This window comes from Poecilia reticulata, chromosome 15 (genome assembly GCF_904066995.2).
Source record: "Poecilia reticulata chromosome 15, P_reticulata-male-v2, whole genome shotgun sequence".
NCBI classification, from domain to species: domain Eukaryota; kingdom Metazoa; phylum Chordata; class Actinopteri; order Cyprinodontiformes; family Poeciliidae; genus Poecilia; species Poecilia reticulata.
The window spans coordinates 8758416-8774621 of record NC_088844.1 but is presented as its reverse complement, the minus strand read 5'-3'; the positions used below and the strand labels follow the sequence as shown (position 1 = coordinate 8774621).

Genomic DNA, 16206 nt, shown 5'->3' with positions numbered 1-16206 from the left:
ACATATACTTTTTATCCAGTCCAGGCGCTGCAATAACAGAATAATTCCCTTATTTGACCAGATTGTTTTGAAAGCGGCAATAAAATCTTAAGGCCCTGCGTCACTTTGGCGGATTACTATTCGCACCCTTGAAGACTTGATGCAGATGCAGACATTTTCAATTTTAAGCACAGAGTACATCGTGGAGACAATTAATTCAATCAATTAATTTTTTTTTTTTTAAATCCTGAGTATCATGCCTTACCTGAAAACTCAATTAAAACCATCTCAGTGTTTGAGAGCTGAGAGCGCCTTGAAGAGCTATGGACAGGATGTTTTTGCAGCTCGCATAGTTAAGAAGGCCATTCAAAACTTTGGCTTATGTGGCACTTGATATTCCAGTCTGCAGGACATACTGAACACAGAAAACTGAGCAAGGATGCTATTTTATGTTGATCTATTGATAGTCTAAATAAATGTGTAGGAAGTTTATCCTGTTGAGGAAAGAAAAACATGTGCAACAGTTCATTAGACTGTAACGAGCGCAGCAACTAAATGCGTAGACGGCGCTGCCTTGCTCCATTTCTATCTATGCATAATTAGTACTTGACTCCCCCCACGTTTGCATCAAGCAACAAAATGGAGCAAGAAGATATTACACAAAATCTAAAAATGGAAGAAGTTACTCTGCTTACTCAAATGTGCCATAAAATCAAACTAGAACATTTCTGAAAAGAAATTTGAATGCAGGCCTGCAAAAGTGTGCACATTGTTGGACTCAAATCATGTGTTCTGATGCTGCAAATTAACCCTAACCCTAATGCCCAGGGTATCTGAAATGTAGTCAGTGGCATGTAGGGTATCACTAGCATGTTGACCAACATGGACTAACTCCATTCAGTATCTAACAATATCGTGTAAGCTAAAATTAGCTGCGATGCTATGGTGTGTTGGAATAGCATATGGAGTAAATCCATGTTGGCTGAAAATGGATGTACTCTAGTTTGTCATGAGGAAGTCATGGGAATGTGCGTTCAGACCACAGTATTGTTCATAATTTAAATGTAGTCGTTCACTTGTAGTTATTGGGCCACAGTCAGTGGTTTAGTCACAGCGGAGAAAAAGTTAGATGTGACTTGTTTTATGTGTGATGGGATCTGTTCAACTTGTTCAATATTAATTAAATCAAATGAAAATTAAATGCAACTGAATAGCATCATTATAAAAAATTAACTGGTAAAAATAAATGATGACAGAATTTTCTGTCAGTCAAAATGACAGACACCAGAAAGGTCTAACGCAACCTCTGATCTAATCTGACTGAGTCTGACCAATCTTGTAAAGAAAATGTACAAACAATTTTGTCTCGATGTGTAAAGCTAAGTGCTCCCCAAAACTGCAGCTATGATTATCTATAATTAGCTATTTTATTTTGCTATAATTGTTTAAACAGTTTTCTTTATCAATCATCAATGAATTAATAAAGATGCTATTCATAATAGTTGCTTTGTTTACTAATTGTTTAGTAAAAGAACCAAAGTTTTTATTTAATTTGAATGGAGTTTAAATTGAACTGTAGAAAAATGTTTCTACAAATGCAAGCATGTTAGATTTTTATTTTTAAAAACGTTTTTGAAAACCATGTACCAAACACGTCAGTTATGCCCCACTTTGTGAGGATGTACCATATAAGAATTTACCTCTAGAAACAGAGTATATTGATACACATTAAAGTGATATTCTCAAATAGATATCCCAAATTAGATTATAATTAAGTAACAATATTATATGGAGATAATCAAAAGTAAGCAGTATGCTCTTCAATTCAAACTTGAGAGAAGTGAGAGAGAAAAAAAAAGATGGAAGGTGAGACCTGTTTATACCAAATGCTGCCCTCTTCTGGTTAAGGAGTGCTTGTGTTATTCATTGACGGGGAAAACAATGTAAAAACTAATTTACTACATACCCTAAGTGCACACACGGTGGGTCTGGGGGTCACCACCTACCTCTCTTATGAATTCAGGAATTTCACTGTGCTATGTTGTCGTCTAAGTGCAAACCAGACTTCATAGGAATTATGTTAATGTACATAGAACCATTAAAAGGTGAGTTTATTCATTACCCAGACAATGAGGTTCATGCCAATAAGTTAAAATATTTGTTGAAAATGTTCATTTTAGTAACTCAATTCACAAATCACATTACAGATTAGTTACACACAGTCAGGCTGTTTACAAGCCTGACTGCGTCAATTAAACCACACTTTGATAGTGGTTTGAAATTATACATATAGAATCTTTATATGCAACCAGGCTCTGTTGACTTGGAGTAAAATCATTAAGACTGCTTTCTACAATAATATTACTGCCATATTTCCTGAAACTGAACTCACTTTTCTTTCTGAGATATTTTCAGCCTGTGTTGCACGTTTTAAAATGTTTGCAAGGCCCAACAAGACAGCAGATCGTTGTCCGTTTGGAGAAGCTGCTTTGATTCGCTTGGAAAACCGAGCTCCATTTCATCACGGGCACAGATAAAGCAAGCTCAAGTCTTTTCTAAATATGTTTCATCATCTTCAGTATTTGCAGACAGATTACAACAGGTTTCATTTTCAACACTTGTGTGGGGAAAATAGAACGGAATTAGGTCAGAGAAAGAAAGTGATTTAATTGCACTTACACAACAAAAAATAACTTTTAACTGAAGATAAATGTGTTCTTCATGAGGAAAGAGTTAGAACACCCTACCCCCGTAGGAGCTAGACTTGCACTGTTTGGTGAAGATCCTTTTTGTGAGCTGAAAGTCCGATTTACAGTTTGCAATAAGCCAAGGAGGACACATGAATGAAGCCAACACCGTGCATCACCCTGAAAACCCCAACCTCATACTTAAAAATGTTTTGGGTTTGTTTTTCTTCCAATGGGAAAAATCTGGTCCAAGTTGATAGAAATAGCCAAGTTCTTAATTACAAAAAAAAATAAAAATACAGATAAACACCTTGAAGACGGACGTCCAAATTGGAGAGGCAGAGGAGTCTTAACCCTCTTGACCTCAAAATCCAACTCAGAGATGGAGACAGTGATTAAGAGTTTACTTGCACATCTGTAAGTTCAGATCATACACACCAAGTATTTCACAACCTTTATTTGTGAACATGTCGTTAAAACAGTCTTATATCTTAAGAGCCACACCATGCCTTTAAGGATTTATTCTAATTTATGCACTTTGGTGTTGATGTAGAGAGGAAGGTTTCTCTGCGACTTGATTATTATGTAAAAAAAAACAAAAAAAAAACACCCGGTTTGTTTTCATTGAGTCAATGGTAAAATTCATGTTTATCGCAGCATGACCTGCTCAGACAGTTTGCACAAAGAGGCTGAAATCACATGTATGCCTTGTGTCAATTCTACCAAGGAAGCTCGGTCCCGTCCCAGCTGTACGCCTTCCCGGTCTTTTCGATGCTCAGTGAATTAATGATGCCCATCAGACAGTTCACAGAGTGTTCAGCACTGAACAGCTTGTCGTTTGGCACATTCCGGTGATAAGGCCTGGAAAGGTCCGTGTTAACTGTTCCCGGATGTAAAGACACACACACCACCTGGCAACAGCAGAAAAGAAAATGGCGGTGCTTAGAAATACTTTCGTCCATAATTTTCGCTTGTACTTGGATTGTTATCGGGACAGAAGTTCAGACAGAAATCTAATTTATAAATGAATTAATAAATTAACAATAAATAAATAAATAATGACCATACCTGTGTTTCCTATTCAACTGGATAAAAAGAGTAGTTCCCCAAAATACAAAGTTGAGTACAAGTGAACGTTTACCTTGGGTCGACTACCCAGTTCTATGGATAAATTCCTGGTAGCCATGTTGAGAGCTGCTTTAGACATTCTGTAGCTGTACCAGCCACCAAGACCTGGGGCGTGGCAGAGAGGTTGGGAGAAGAAGAAGCACATTACATGAGATTTTACTCTTGGCTCTATTCTCTGCTTAAGTCTACACGTAATGTGAAGCTCAAAAAAGGGCATTGTGAACCACACGTCACACTACATACCGTTGTCTCCAATGGACCCAACTTTAGCTGTGATGTTGACGATGATGCCGCTGTGCTGCTTCGCTTTCTCTGGAGGCTGCCGACCGAAGGCGCCGCCGCCCTTCAGAAGGAGAGGGCTAAAATATTTGGCCATTACCAGGGGTCCCACTGTATTGGTCGTCAAGGTGGATATGATGCCCTAAAAAAGGTAAAAACTGAGCTGTGATGTGCATCTTATGAATGCAAAAATGCTTTAAAAATCCAGACAGTTATTGCAGTGTCTTACAAATGTATTCTTGCAACGTAACTTTGTTCTCATTTAGTCACATTACAGCCAGCAACCTCAGTTTATTGGGACACATCGTTTTCAGACAAAAAAAAAAGAGATTGTATTTAGCCTCCTTTACTCTGATGCCCCTAAATAAAGTTATGTGCAACCAACTGCCTTCAGATGTCACCTATTAAAAAAACCTTCATCTGTCTAGACTCTGTGCGAAATGTTTTCCCATTATGAATACAGCTCTTCCGCAGTAGTCGTGAACATTTCATAGATGGTAGTCCAAAAATAGAAGTCTATGCAGATAATACTTTCATTCCATGACTGACACATGTACTTTATACCCCCGTGATCAACTGTAAGGTTCCAACAAGAAATGGGAGTAGGAGTCATCCCACCAATATTACGCCGCAAAACCACTTCTGGAGGTAGTCAAATGTGGAACTACTACAATCTGAAAGCGTTGGATTTTGAAAAAAACGTGTGATAGTGACATGATAAAAAGAAAATACAGCTTCAAAAGCAGTAGAAGTCCACAATGCACACACAGTCGTCTGAGAACACATGGCCTGTGATCTATACAGATTGATTAGCGTGTTGTGATCCACCATAGGAGGTTGCATGTTAATTGTAAGACTATGATCTGAAAGGGGCTTACAGAAGGTCTACTCACAAATACGTAGTTGTCTAGTTAAACTGTACTCCAAAGCAAGGTCAGCGTTGATCACAGAAAGAGTCAAGAGATAAATAGTACCTCTGGAGGAGCTGCAGAAATCCACAGCTCAGAAGAATCTGTTGACAGGACAAAAGGTAGTGATGCAAAGATTGAGCGCTTACGGAAGAAGAAACATTTGGAAATTTATTTTGATCCGTGCCCTCTATCAAATTTGACTAAGATTGAACTGTTGCAAATAATCGAACAAATGTTGTGTCTAGATGTGCAAAATAGGTAGAGACCTACTTAAAAAAAAAAACTTACAGTTGTAGCTGAGGAGGATCTATAGTGTTGAATCAAGGGAGGCTTATTTTTCATATTCTTTCTGATGGACTTCAACATAAAATTCAAATAAAACGCTCCGAGGTTTGTGGCTGTAACGTGCAAATTAATTTAATTTAAAGTTGTGTCCAAACCACAACGTCCGACCAAGCCAATTTAATAAACAACCCATCAGTCAAAAGGTAATGTTATTGTTCATATGAATCCGTGTGTTCAGAATCAAAGGAACCTCGTAAACTAAAGTTAAGTTGCCCCTTAAAATATCTTTGACATCATTTCTAGAGAAAGTTTTGATTCCAATCTTTGCAAAAAAGTTTGTTAAATCACGCTGCACCTGCGCAGAAACATCCCTCAGACTAGTTTCTCCTTTCCCGGTGGGGTGAAGCATCGCCGCAGAGTTCACGAGGAGATCCACCCGACCGAAGTTCTCCTTCACGCGCTCTGCTGCTTCGCGGATGTCTTCTTCCAGGTTCACGTCCAGCTTGAGGACCGTGAGTCTGCCCCGATGTTGTCCCGCCAGGCCTCGCAGCTCCGCCGCTCCGTCCGGGTTTCGGCATGTCGCTACGACAGCAGCGAGGCTTTTGTTTTTTAGTATGTGTTTGCAGAATTCAAACCCCAGTCCTCTGCTGGCACCTTGAATGAGAGTGACTGGAGCAGCCATGGCAAGCGTTTCACCAGCACACGTGACGTAATAAGTATCGTTTTGCTGCCTTCAAAATCACTCGACGCCTCGTATTTATGACGTTTAAGAGTCTGAAGAAGATCTAGGACGTTTAAATATCTGTCACTTTTAACAAATATATTATAAGTTATTTTATATTTTTGAGGTTCCGTCGTTGACTTGTTTAAACTTTGTGGAAAGTTATTTCTTAAAGATGGTAAGAAAAAAAACAAGGTGTACATGAAGGCAACATGTTTCACAACAAGAAAGTTACGCCCTCTACAGACCACTTTTAAAACCACTTATACAATTTATTGCACGTGCCCATTATGGCATAATACAACAAGATAACTAAAAGAGATAATTAATGGATTAAAAAATAAATAAGAAAACAAATAAAAAGTGGAAAATAAATAAATTTGTGAAATATAAGTTTTCACCTTTGGTGGATATACATACGACAATGACAAGTTTAGCCCAGTAGATGGCGGTAACGGCCAGTGATAATTTTTGAGCTAAAAGGTAAGTCTGATAGATTTTGTAATTATGCACTAAGAACCAAAGACTGTGTGTGTGTGACAAATGCCTAATGAATAAAAGAGAAAGGGAAGAATCCCAGATATAAGCAACAACATCCAAAGAAGAAGTCAGTTGCCTAGCGACCAGTGGAAGCATAATAGCAGTTAGTAGCTAATGTGCATCTTCGCGTTCGGCTAACAAAAGGTGTTTGTGAACCAAAGAGCTCTTAAATGCCTCCGAAAAGGCGAGGACCGCTGCAACTCGCACAAAGAGAAGTGGACGAAGTCAAAAGACAGGTTTGTTAGAGAAAGACGTCTTAACTTTGTTACGGTTTACTCTTCAAACGATGAATTATGATTTTTAATAACGAACCTCAACTGAAATGTAGAGTTTTTATTACTGAAGCCATAGCCAAATACAATGTTAACGCAGACTTAAACAGATATGCAACATATGTTTTTTGTACAATTGAGACTTGACTACGCATAGACTTTCATTGTTTTGCTGTGAAACAGTTTGACAGTCTGGAAAAGAGTGTGAAGAGCCAAAATGGATCCAAAGAGGAGGCACTGCATAGGTGGGCAGTTATAAAGGACTGGTGGTAGCCATATTTTTGCTTTTATCTTCATTTAAATTTAAATGTTATTTCATTCCTTTCATCTAGTTTCTGTTTAGTTTTTAGTACATTTATTTATTTGGTTTAAATCTGAATATCGTGAACAGATGCTACGAGTTGCAAGTTTCTGCAGAAAAGACTCTAAAGGCTCTACAAAATTTGACAAAGGTATGTGTCCTGCTATTAGACATATTAAATGATATTTGGGAAACTCCCCAGTACAGCCAATATTATATCTACTTAAATATTAATATACCTTATTTCTTAAATATATTCATCTTTCAGAAAGATGAATATTGTTCCACTGGAAAAACTCTTTGACACGGTTTCAGTAATACATTTGCAAGAAACGTAATGTGCTAGAGCCCTAATGAAATAAAAAAATTAGACTTTCATAATGCTATATATTATGATACTTTATCAGCAAATTCCTCTATAATTTTATGGTGCATCTGCCAAACTAACTTTGTTGTTCAAGTTGTCACTAACTTGACTTTGTTGATTTTGTTTTTCAGGCTGATGAGCTGGCTCCAGTGGGAAACTATGATCAGAGGAAACTAGAAGAGGAGAAACGTCTGGGAAACATCTTGGAGCGTCTGGTCACCCTGTCTCTGGAGCTTTCACCACCAGGCCCCAGCACTCCAGCTGGGTAAGCTCCAATATGTATTCTTCAAGTAAATAATAAAATACAAGATGTATTAATAGGCAAAATAAAAACGCTCAACATTAGATTCATAGCTTACATCTTGCATACACATTTTTCTTATGTTTTGTCTGATTTGTTTGACATATACAGTATGATGTGTTGGAATTTTTTTTACAAATTTTATTCATTCACATTTTTCATTGTAAAAAGTATGCTTTGTTTTACCAGAATTCTCTCTGTGAGAATACATAGTTACATAAATAATTACATTACATAAATAATCGTTACATAAATAATGTAACGATAATCGTTACATAAATAATCCTCAATTCTGACTTTTTTTCCCCCCCATTTTTGTTTTGTACTTGTAGCAATGCTTCAACAAAAGATACTGACAACAATAGTGACGACAACAATAGTGACGACGACAGCGACGATGATTCTGAGGAAGACAGTGATGGTAAAGATGAAGGGGATGAGGGTACGCCTGAAAAGCCGCCCTCTCAGTCAGCCCCTCAAATCTACAAGGTCCTCAGCGATTTCAAAGCAGAGCAGGAAGGAGATCTGTCTGTTCGGGTAAATGGCTGTATTTCTGTCAGTAGCTGTGCAGGCGATGATGCATAAAGTTTTGGTAGCTAGTGAGGTTTAATTATTTCTATATCCTATTGCCAAATTCTTCCAGCCTTAACTAGGAATTCCCTTACAACATGCAGTAGAAAGATAAAACAGAAGAGGGCACTAAAGGCTTCTGTGTTGCCCTTTCATCTCCACCTCTGCTGAAGAAGGAATTTATACAGCACTGGATTTTACTTAGAGATAATAGAGTAAGGAGAGGTAAATGGATATGCAAATTTAGGAGCCATGTGTCCTTAGCCATTCACTTCACAATTACAATCTGATTTGTGCTGATCAATTACATAAAATTGCTATAAAATACATTGAAGGTTTTGACTGTACAGTGACAAAGTATAAACAAGTTTAAGGGATGTGAATACTTTTAAAAGGGAAGATTATTTTAATCTAATGTCCAGTGTTGGTGTCTTAACACAATGTATGTGCAATGCTTCTGGGATAAATGATACATAATAGAAATAAGCGGATTCTGTCTGCTTTGTGGCTCTTCCTCCCACCCCCAATGTTTTCTTGATCATAAGTTGTTGAGTATTTGAAAGCCTTTTCCTGTGATTTCATCACTACAGCTAAGGCTCGCTTCTTGAAATGTTCTTACCTTATCAGAAAGGAGAAGTGTTGAAGATAATTAAAAAGACGGCAGATGGATGGTGGCTGGCTCAGGACAACAAAGGGAACAAAGGAGTTGTTCCTAAAACCTATCTGAAGGTAACTGCAGAAATCTGGAAAACCACAGCTGTTTAAATTTCACCGGCACTTTACTGAAAATCTTAATTCAAAGTTTTACCAATACAATTAAGATATAACCTGCTGGTGTTGTACATTTTTTATGCTTATTTTTTTTTTGCAAAAGTCTTTCCTTTTGTTTTGCATTTTGATTTTTATTAGGTTGGCGTTGGTGTTAATAATGAGCATGACGAGGATTCTGATGAAGACGAGGATTCTGATGAAGATGAAGAGGATGAAGACGATGACGAAGATGATGAAATCCAGCAGTCGGAACAGGAGGAAGAGGAAGATGAAGTTGAAGATGAGGCAGACGATGGCAACAGCAGGTATGACATCAAATTAAATTGTCAGTGTTTTATCTTGCTTCTGGATGTTTTTCAAATTATTATGAGATAATGTAAAAAAAGAAAAAGTAATCTTAGCTGTCCTGTTTGTTTATTTGTTTTGCGTTCATTTATCTTTCACAGCAAAGCGTCTAACTGGTCAACTGTCAGAAAGGCTCTGACGGAGGTAAACCTGTGTATCTGCCATAAACATATATTCTCTACCTTCTGATGCTATTGGTAATATTGCTATCGCCAAATAAAAACTTTAAATATTTTTGTTAATTACACGACATTAATTGTCTGTGCTTGTGACAGATTGATACAACAGATGTGCTGTCAGCAATGGGAGCCATTCCTTCAGGATTCAGGCCATCAACTCTCAGTAAACTCCTGGCAGAAGAAGGTCATTATACATCTAGTGTTACTCTCTCTTTTTCTCTCTCTCTGTATGCACGACCACTTAATCTCAATTAAAACAAATAGATTTGATTAAAATAACAAATCTAAAAAATGACCACTTAGAGTTTTTGCTGCATTTTCCAGCTGTGTGTGTGGTTCATGGTTTTATACACACTCATAGGTAGATGGAGGGTTTGTGAATAATTATTCACATATTCCCATTGATTATAATCAATGGGAATATGTGATTGTTAGTAAATATAACTCTGTGGGGAAACCACTTGTTTTATATATTGTTTGATTAAAAGGTGAAACTGTCAAGGTTTTTGTCTTTTTAAAGGGGAGCGATACAGAGGAAGTCACTATATTCAACCTGAGCTCAGCCAATCACAGCTGTCCTTTAAAGATCTCTTCTTAGACCCAGACACCGGCAGGGTGAGCCCTTTTCTGTGCATGCATGTGTTTATTACTGTGCAACCTTCATAGTGTCTAATTTAACTATGTTTCTTTCTGGAATTTGCAGTATTTACCCAGTTATGACCCATTCTGACAAGAACGGGGTTACTTTTGTTAACTTGTGCAGGTCCGCGCTCGCCAGGTCAGGAACTGTGTTTGTTTTAATTTGTGGAGCTGCAAGATGATTCCCACTCCTGGGGTCGGAGTTCAGGTCCTCAGCAGACACATCCGTATGTGTGCCTTTGATGGAACGCAGGTGTCAGGCCTTTTCTCTGTTACATACGACATAGTTATCCTCTCTGTATGTCATTTACTTAAACTAGTCCGTGACGTATTTTCCAGGTGTTGAGTAACATCCACACGGTGAGGGCGTCGTACACCTCAAAGAACCCAAAGACATGGAACTTCTCTCCGAGGGTTTGGGAGAACTCAGGCTGCCACATCATAAACGCTGAACACTGAGATCATGTTTACCTCTGTAGAGGTAAAGATGTTTACTCATTTCTGCATTTTACGTTTGTCAGATGACCAGCATCTTGCCAACTATCCTGGACGGAGACTGCTTCCTTCGCTGCAACTCTTTGTCTCCGAACATTGGAGTTCTTTTTGAACTTGGAGTCACTTTTTTGCGAAACGTAAGTGTTCACGTGAGACATGTGAAAGCACAATACAGCACATTTTTATTATGTCATGTAAAATTCACATTTTGCTTTTTTTTTTTTTTTTTTACTTCCGTTTTTGTCTGTACTGCTTCTAAAAACAAACAAAGTGTTTCAAAAGCCGTTTCAAAAACCTTCCGAATGTAACGTCACAAATCAGCAAGCACTGCCTCTACATTCTTGTTGGTTCCGCAGGAGGCTCCAGTTCTGCTTTTCAAAGCTGGTGGGTTGTATAATTACACAGCTGTTTGGAGCCATTTTCATGTATAAGTGTAAGGTTTGAGCTTAGGGGCGTGGCCAGCAGCAGCTTATTTGTATTTAAAATGACATGAGACTCTAAAACAGATCATTCTGACAAGAGACCAAAAATCATTCTTATCTAAGAAGAACTTTATGAACATTTTTTATCTGTTTTGTATATTTCATAGACCCATTTTAGCCTGTTCAAGGAAGCATAATAGGTCACCTGTAAGATGTGATGTGTGATTTAAAGTCGACAGGTGAGAGAGGAGACCTGAGCTGCGGTTGGACTTTCCTCAAACTAACTGATGACAGCGGAAATCCACTCCAAAACAGGTAAATGAGAAGAGATGTCGATGAATAGAAGAAAATATACAGAACTTGTTTGTACCTAAATGTAAAAGTAGTTAAAAGCTGGAAAAGTAAGCTTTTTTTTCATGTTTTCCTACTGAGGAAATCCAACCTTAATTGAATTCAATATTTTGTTCAATCCCCTGCATAGAACCTATGAACTGCTGATAAATGGCGGAACGCCATACGAGAAGAATGTCATGTTGGAAGCACCCGTTTCGAGAAGATGTAAGGAAAACAAGCCAAACTTTTTAAAATGGTAACAGATGATGTCCAAACAAACAATAAAGAGTCTATTTTGTATCTTTTCTCGACTTCCTAGCTCCGGGTGGCGTTTTTCAGCAGATGCTCCAGGCCCGACGGCAACCCAAACTGATTGTTAAGTTGAAATCGGCAAGCAGTCGGACCAGAACGCAACTCAGGTAGGGGGAAATGGGGGAAATCAGCGAGAAGAGCCAGGTGCCGAGCTTGAACACATGCAGAGGATTATGTGATCAATAAATCACTCCAAGTTTCAGTCAGACACATTCCTGGCTCCGCTTGGATTTACATGTGTGGGCGATTAAAGTGACAGCAGACCCATTTTACATGCCAAAAGGTTTCACACTTAATATTATTTCAGACTAACTTTAAAATAGATTACTTTTCTCCTGAAACATGTTCTGTGATATAAGATTTACAAAACTGGACTCAAGACACTTCACTTGCAGTTTATTTTAAGGCTTTTTTGGCAACGGTCACCAGGTCTACCAAGCAATGCTCCTAAAAGCTTGGCACACTTTGCTATGGAACATTTTTCTCTTTTTTTTTTCTGTCTTGGCAGAAACTTTCAATCTCAACTAGTCAGGAAAAGAAGCTGTAGGGAATGTATTTTTCCATGCGTGGAACAGATTTTGGGCAATAAAAATGTTTAGCGAGAAGGTATAACGGCAGTGTAAAAAAATAAATATCCATCAGTAGCCCTACCACCGTCACCGCCATCATTTAGAATTAGCAAAAATAAATCTCAGATTTATTTATTAGCATCTTAGAATCAGTTTTTATATGGAATCATTGCTATCTCTTTAAACAGTGAGAGAAAATCCAGCTGATGTAATGGTTTTTAGTTGCGCACACTAATAGTTAAACCAAAAACACATAGACCCGCACACATAGACACTGTCAATAGAAAGTAGAGCTGGATAATACGGTTGAAAAACCTAACATCGTATAAGCGTTTCCTATCAGCCAATATCAATAATTGTCAACATCAATAATTATTGATAAGTTTTCTGTTTTAAATATCTGAAGTGCTGCCAAACCAGAAGCATGACCTTCCCTGTCTTATCCACAGTTTCCGCTCAAATCGTTTTTTTTACAAGTTAGTCTGCTGCTAGGTAACCAAAAAGTGAGCGAGTCAGTCGATCCCACCAACCTTGCTTTACTCACCTTTGAGACATTGGCCATTGTTACGACTGGCTCAAGGTCGTAAAAAACTGGAGACCATGCAGTGGTTAAGGTGCAGAATAAGGAACAAAGAATACGTCTTAAAAACTACAACGGAGTGTGAAAGTCAGTATCAGTGGCGTAATGCAAATGCTTGTAGTGAGTGTAATGAGTGCATATGGAGGTGTTGAGGAGCAAAAACAAAGACAAACTCAAATGTGCAAGAGGAGGAGAGTTGAGAACTGACATCAGAACACCACAAGCGGCCGAGTGGACGCAGAAGTATTGGAGTTCAGTGAATATTCTGTCAGATCAGATGTATTATCTGTTGATATTGATCACGTGTCTGTCGCAATATATAATGTTATTGATTTATTGTCCAGCCTTAATGGAAAGCAAAACATTTAGTTTAGTTTGTGTTTTATTAACATGTCAGAGCGCTGTAGTTTCTTTTTTCAATTACACAGTTGGATCCTCAATACAGTTTTTCTAGCAATTGTGAACACAGTGTGGAATGTGTCGCATTTCATTTCATCAACAAAACATCCAAATGTTTGGTTCTCTTCTCTCTATATCGATATATTTCCAGTTGCTGGTGTAGATGAGTTGACACGTTCATGTTCCCCTTCAGTCTCCTCCCAGACACTCTGCTGCACTGTCTGAGCTGCGTCCACCTGCTGGTCCTGCACCGCCAGCTGCTGGCCGACACGCTGCTCATGGACAGACCCACCATGCAGAACGCAGGCAAGACTCCGACAACTTTAATCCGACATGGCAAACACACACAAAACAAAGAAATAGAATGCTTTCAATTTGGCCACAGCTCAAAGCGACACCGTCTTTTACCTTTTTGTCTCTGACGTAGATCTTATATGCAGTCCAATACTTTCAACTTTCCCTGTGCTGTTGGACCAGACAGATCTGCTAGATGCTCTCAGGGTGAGGAATGAGGGAACTGTGGTTACGCTTGTTTACTGTAATCAAATTAGGTTCCGTTTTTTTTATCAAAGCACAAACATAAACACTTCCTTTAAATGACACTGGTTTGATTATTTTTTGTATTTATTTATTTATTTTTCAGAGTGCCTGGCTGGAAGCTGAGGCCAGTATGAGCAGAACGCAGAAGGTTCGCATGCATTCTTGTTAACTTATGTTGTCAGAATATTTGATGCGGGTGAAAAGTTTGGTTAGGTTGTTGCATCATAAAATCTTGTTTGTTTGTTTTTTATGTAAGGACTCTGTGTGTGCAATCGCAGGAACAGCCTGCAGGGGGTGCTGTAGATTTAAGTGAGGAAGCAGAAGAATGATGTAGAAAATTAATCTGCGCCATATTGCATTTTGAATCAAATGTAGCAATAAAACAAAGTGTGATTCTCTGTTTGCAGAGAGACCTGTCATACCTGAAGCAGGAGTTTAGTAAAGTCTACATGTCGTCGGTGTACTTCCTGCTGCACTCGCCCTCTCTGCCCTGCTATCGCTGGGCCGACCCGCCCTCAGAGGAACAGCGGGCCAGGGTCGTCTACAACACCCTGGAGACTCTGAAAAACTCCCAGCAAGCCACCGGCCAATCAGCAGCTGCGGGAATCTTTTTTGACTCCTCTCATTCACATCTTGCTTTCGATGTCGAGGAGTTGACCTTTGATCTCCTTTCCGCGACACGGTAGTGACTACATCGCCTCCAGGACTGAAACTGCCTGTGATTGGCTGGGCTGGATTTAGGGGGATGCAGCTTTTCTGGACGGAAGCCAGCTTTTGCCCATGTTAACACAAGGGGACTGATGGTTATGAACACTTTGAAGGGTTTTTTTAGGCACTGGCCAAATAAAAATCATTTGTTCTAAAGCAATCTGTGTAGTTGTCCCACCCTAAGATATTCTTTATAATCTAGTGGAAATTGCTAGAAATATCTTACTCCAAAAATGTTTATCCAAAATGCCATGACAACCCATACGGTGAGGTAATGCATAAAAAAAAAACTTGTGAAGCATCTGCTTAAATCTTACCAGGGCGGAGGCAGGGTTATGACATCATAGTTGTAAATAGTTACCTATTGTTTACAATACAAGAAAATTCAATAAAGATAAAAAACGCCTCACCCAATATGGGTTTAAACATTTATTCAAGGGAAAAGAATAATGTACAGTGTTCACAAAACATGTATTAGATAGAGAAAAGGTTAGTTTTTTTTTTAACCCCCAAAACTTCAGCGCCCCCTGCTACAGTGGTGTCCCCAAGGGAAGGCAGGGAAGGGGCCCCTTTTAAAAAATGCTGGCCCTCCTAGATAGTCTTGTCCATGTCATATTCTTCAATGGAAGCATATATTAACCCCCCAGAATAAATAAGTAAATAAAGTTATGTCGTGTTTTTGGGGGGTTTTTTTTAGCATGCCCCTCTAATATTTTTACTGCTGTGGTCTGGCCACTCTTGTGGAATTTTTCTAGGAGTGCTACTGCCAGGCTATTGTAAAATGTACTTCAATTTGTTCCCCCCAAAATTTAAATATGCCAATATTAGATTTTGTAAAATGATAATAATAGTGATATATCTAATAATATTCAATATTATAAAAAAAAGTACAGAAAACAGTTCATGTTTTCAATGCTTTTGCTTTTACGTTTATACATTTTCACAATAAGCAATTTTTTTAAACAAACTCAGGTAATAATTTAAATTAACAGATGTTCTTAAAAGAAGATTTTTCAGCCAGTTTAGTGGCTTTCATGCCAATATCCACCCTTGCACATATTACAATGTAATTGTCGCCTAGAAGTAATAAAAGCACTTTACAGTAAAAAGTGCATATTTTATTGTTTATTTTTGAACAACTTTTTAATAATAAAACATTAGTTGGTATCAGTTGTTGGTTTTGCTCCAACATTTACCTGAGCTGCTCTTTCAGCTGTGTCCTCTGACGGGTCACTGAGAAGCTCCAGTCTTCTCCACCCATTAGTTCAACATCAGTCATGTGTGTGTGTGTGTGTGTGTGTGTGTGTAGTGTAGAGTTACAGGACAGCAGAACAGTGTTTAGAGTTAACAATTAGCTGGCGTTGGGTTTTTTTTTAGCCGGGTATAAAAGCAGAGGAGCAGTGGGAGGCTGGTTCACTGTGAGCTCAGATGCTCACACATCCGAAGCGACATTTAAATGCTGCGGAAAATATGTTGGGTAATGTTGGAATAAATAAAAATCATATACAGTCAAGATTATTGAATGTCTTATAAATGTTTAATTCTCGCTCGGACATTTGTAATATGTTATTTA

At 38.4% G+C, this 16206-nt stretch overlaps 2 protein-coding genes across 3 annotated transcripts; one reads left to right on the top strand and one right to left on the bottom strand.

The window, feature by feature from the left end:
- Positions 1-2626: 2626 nt before the first annotated feature.
- Positions 2627-5991, bottom strand: LOC103476445 (C-signal). Its single transcript, XM_008428809.3, has 4 exons — positions 5625-5991; positions 4038-4215; positions 3808-3899; positions 2627-3577 (listed from the first exon to the last, which is right to left on the bottom strand). Exons 1-4 carry the CDS (start codon positions 5949-5951, stop codon positions 3386-3388), a joined length of 789 nt encoding a protein of 262 aa, XP_008427031.2. The 5' UTR covers positions 5952-5991; the 3' UTR covers positions 2627-3385.
- Positions 5992-6439: 448 nt separating this feature from the next.
- Positions 6440-14793, top strand: nphp1 (nephronophthisis 1). Of its 2 annotated transcripts, XM_008428811.3 has the most exons (21): positions 6440-6766; positions 6986-7047; positions 7194-7254; positions 7602-7735; positions 8104-8308; positions 8969-9070; positions 9251-9417; positions 9559-9601; positions 9733-9820; positions 10157-10251; positions 10400-10528; positions 10615-10689; positions 10797-10907; positions 11425-11507; positions 11674-11750; positions 11845-11944; positions 13579-13691; positions 13813-13886; positions 14029-14073; positions 14182-14234; positions 14333-14502. In XM_008428811.3, exons 1-21 carry the CDS (start codon positions 6701-6703, stop codon positions 14349-14351), a joined length of 1902 nt encoding a protein of 633 aa, XP_008427033.2. In that variant the 5' UTR covers positions 6440-6700; the 3' UTR covers positions 14352-14502. The 2 variants fall into 2 exon arrangements, with proteins under 2 accessions (XP_008427033.2, XP_008427032.2); XM_008428810.3 differs by lacking the exon at positions 14182-14234 and having other exon boundaries at positions 6441-6766; positions 14333-14793.
- Positions 14794-16206: the final 1413 nt, after the last annotated feature.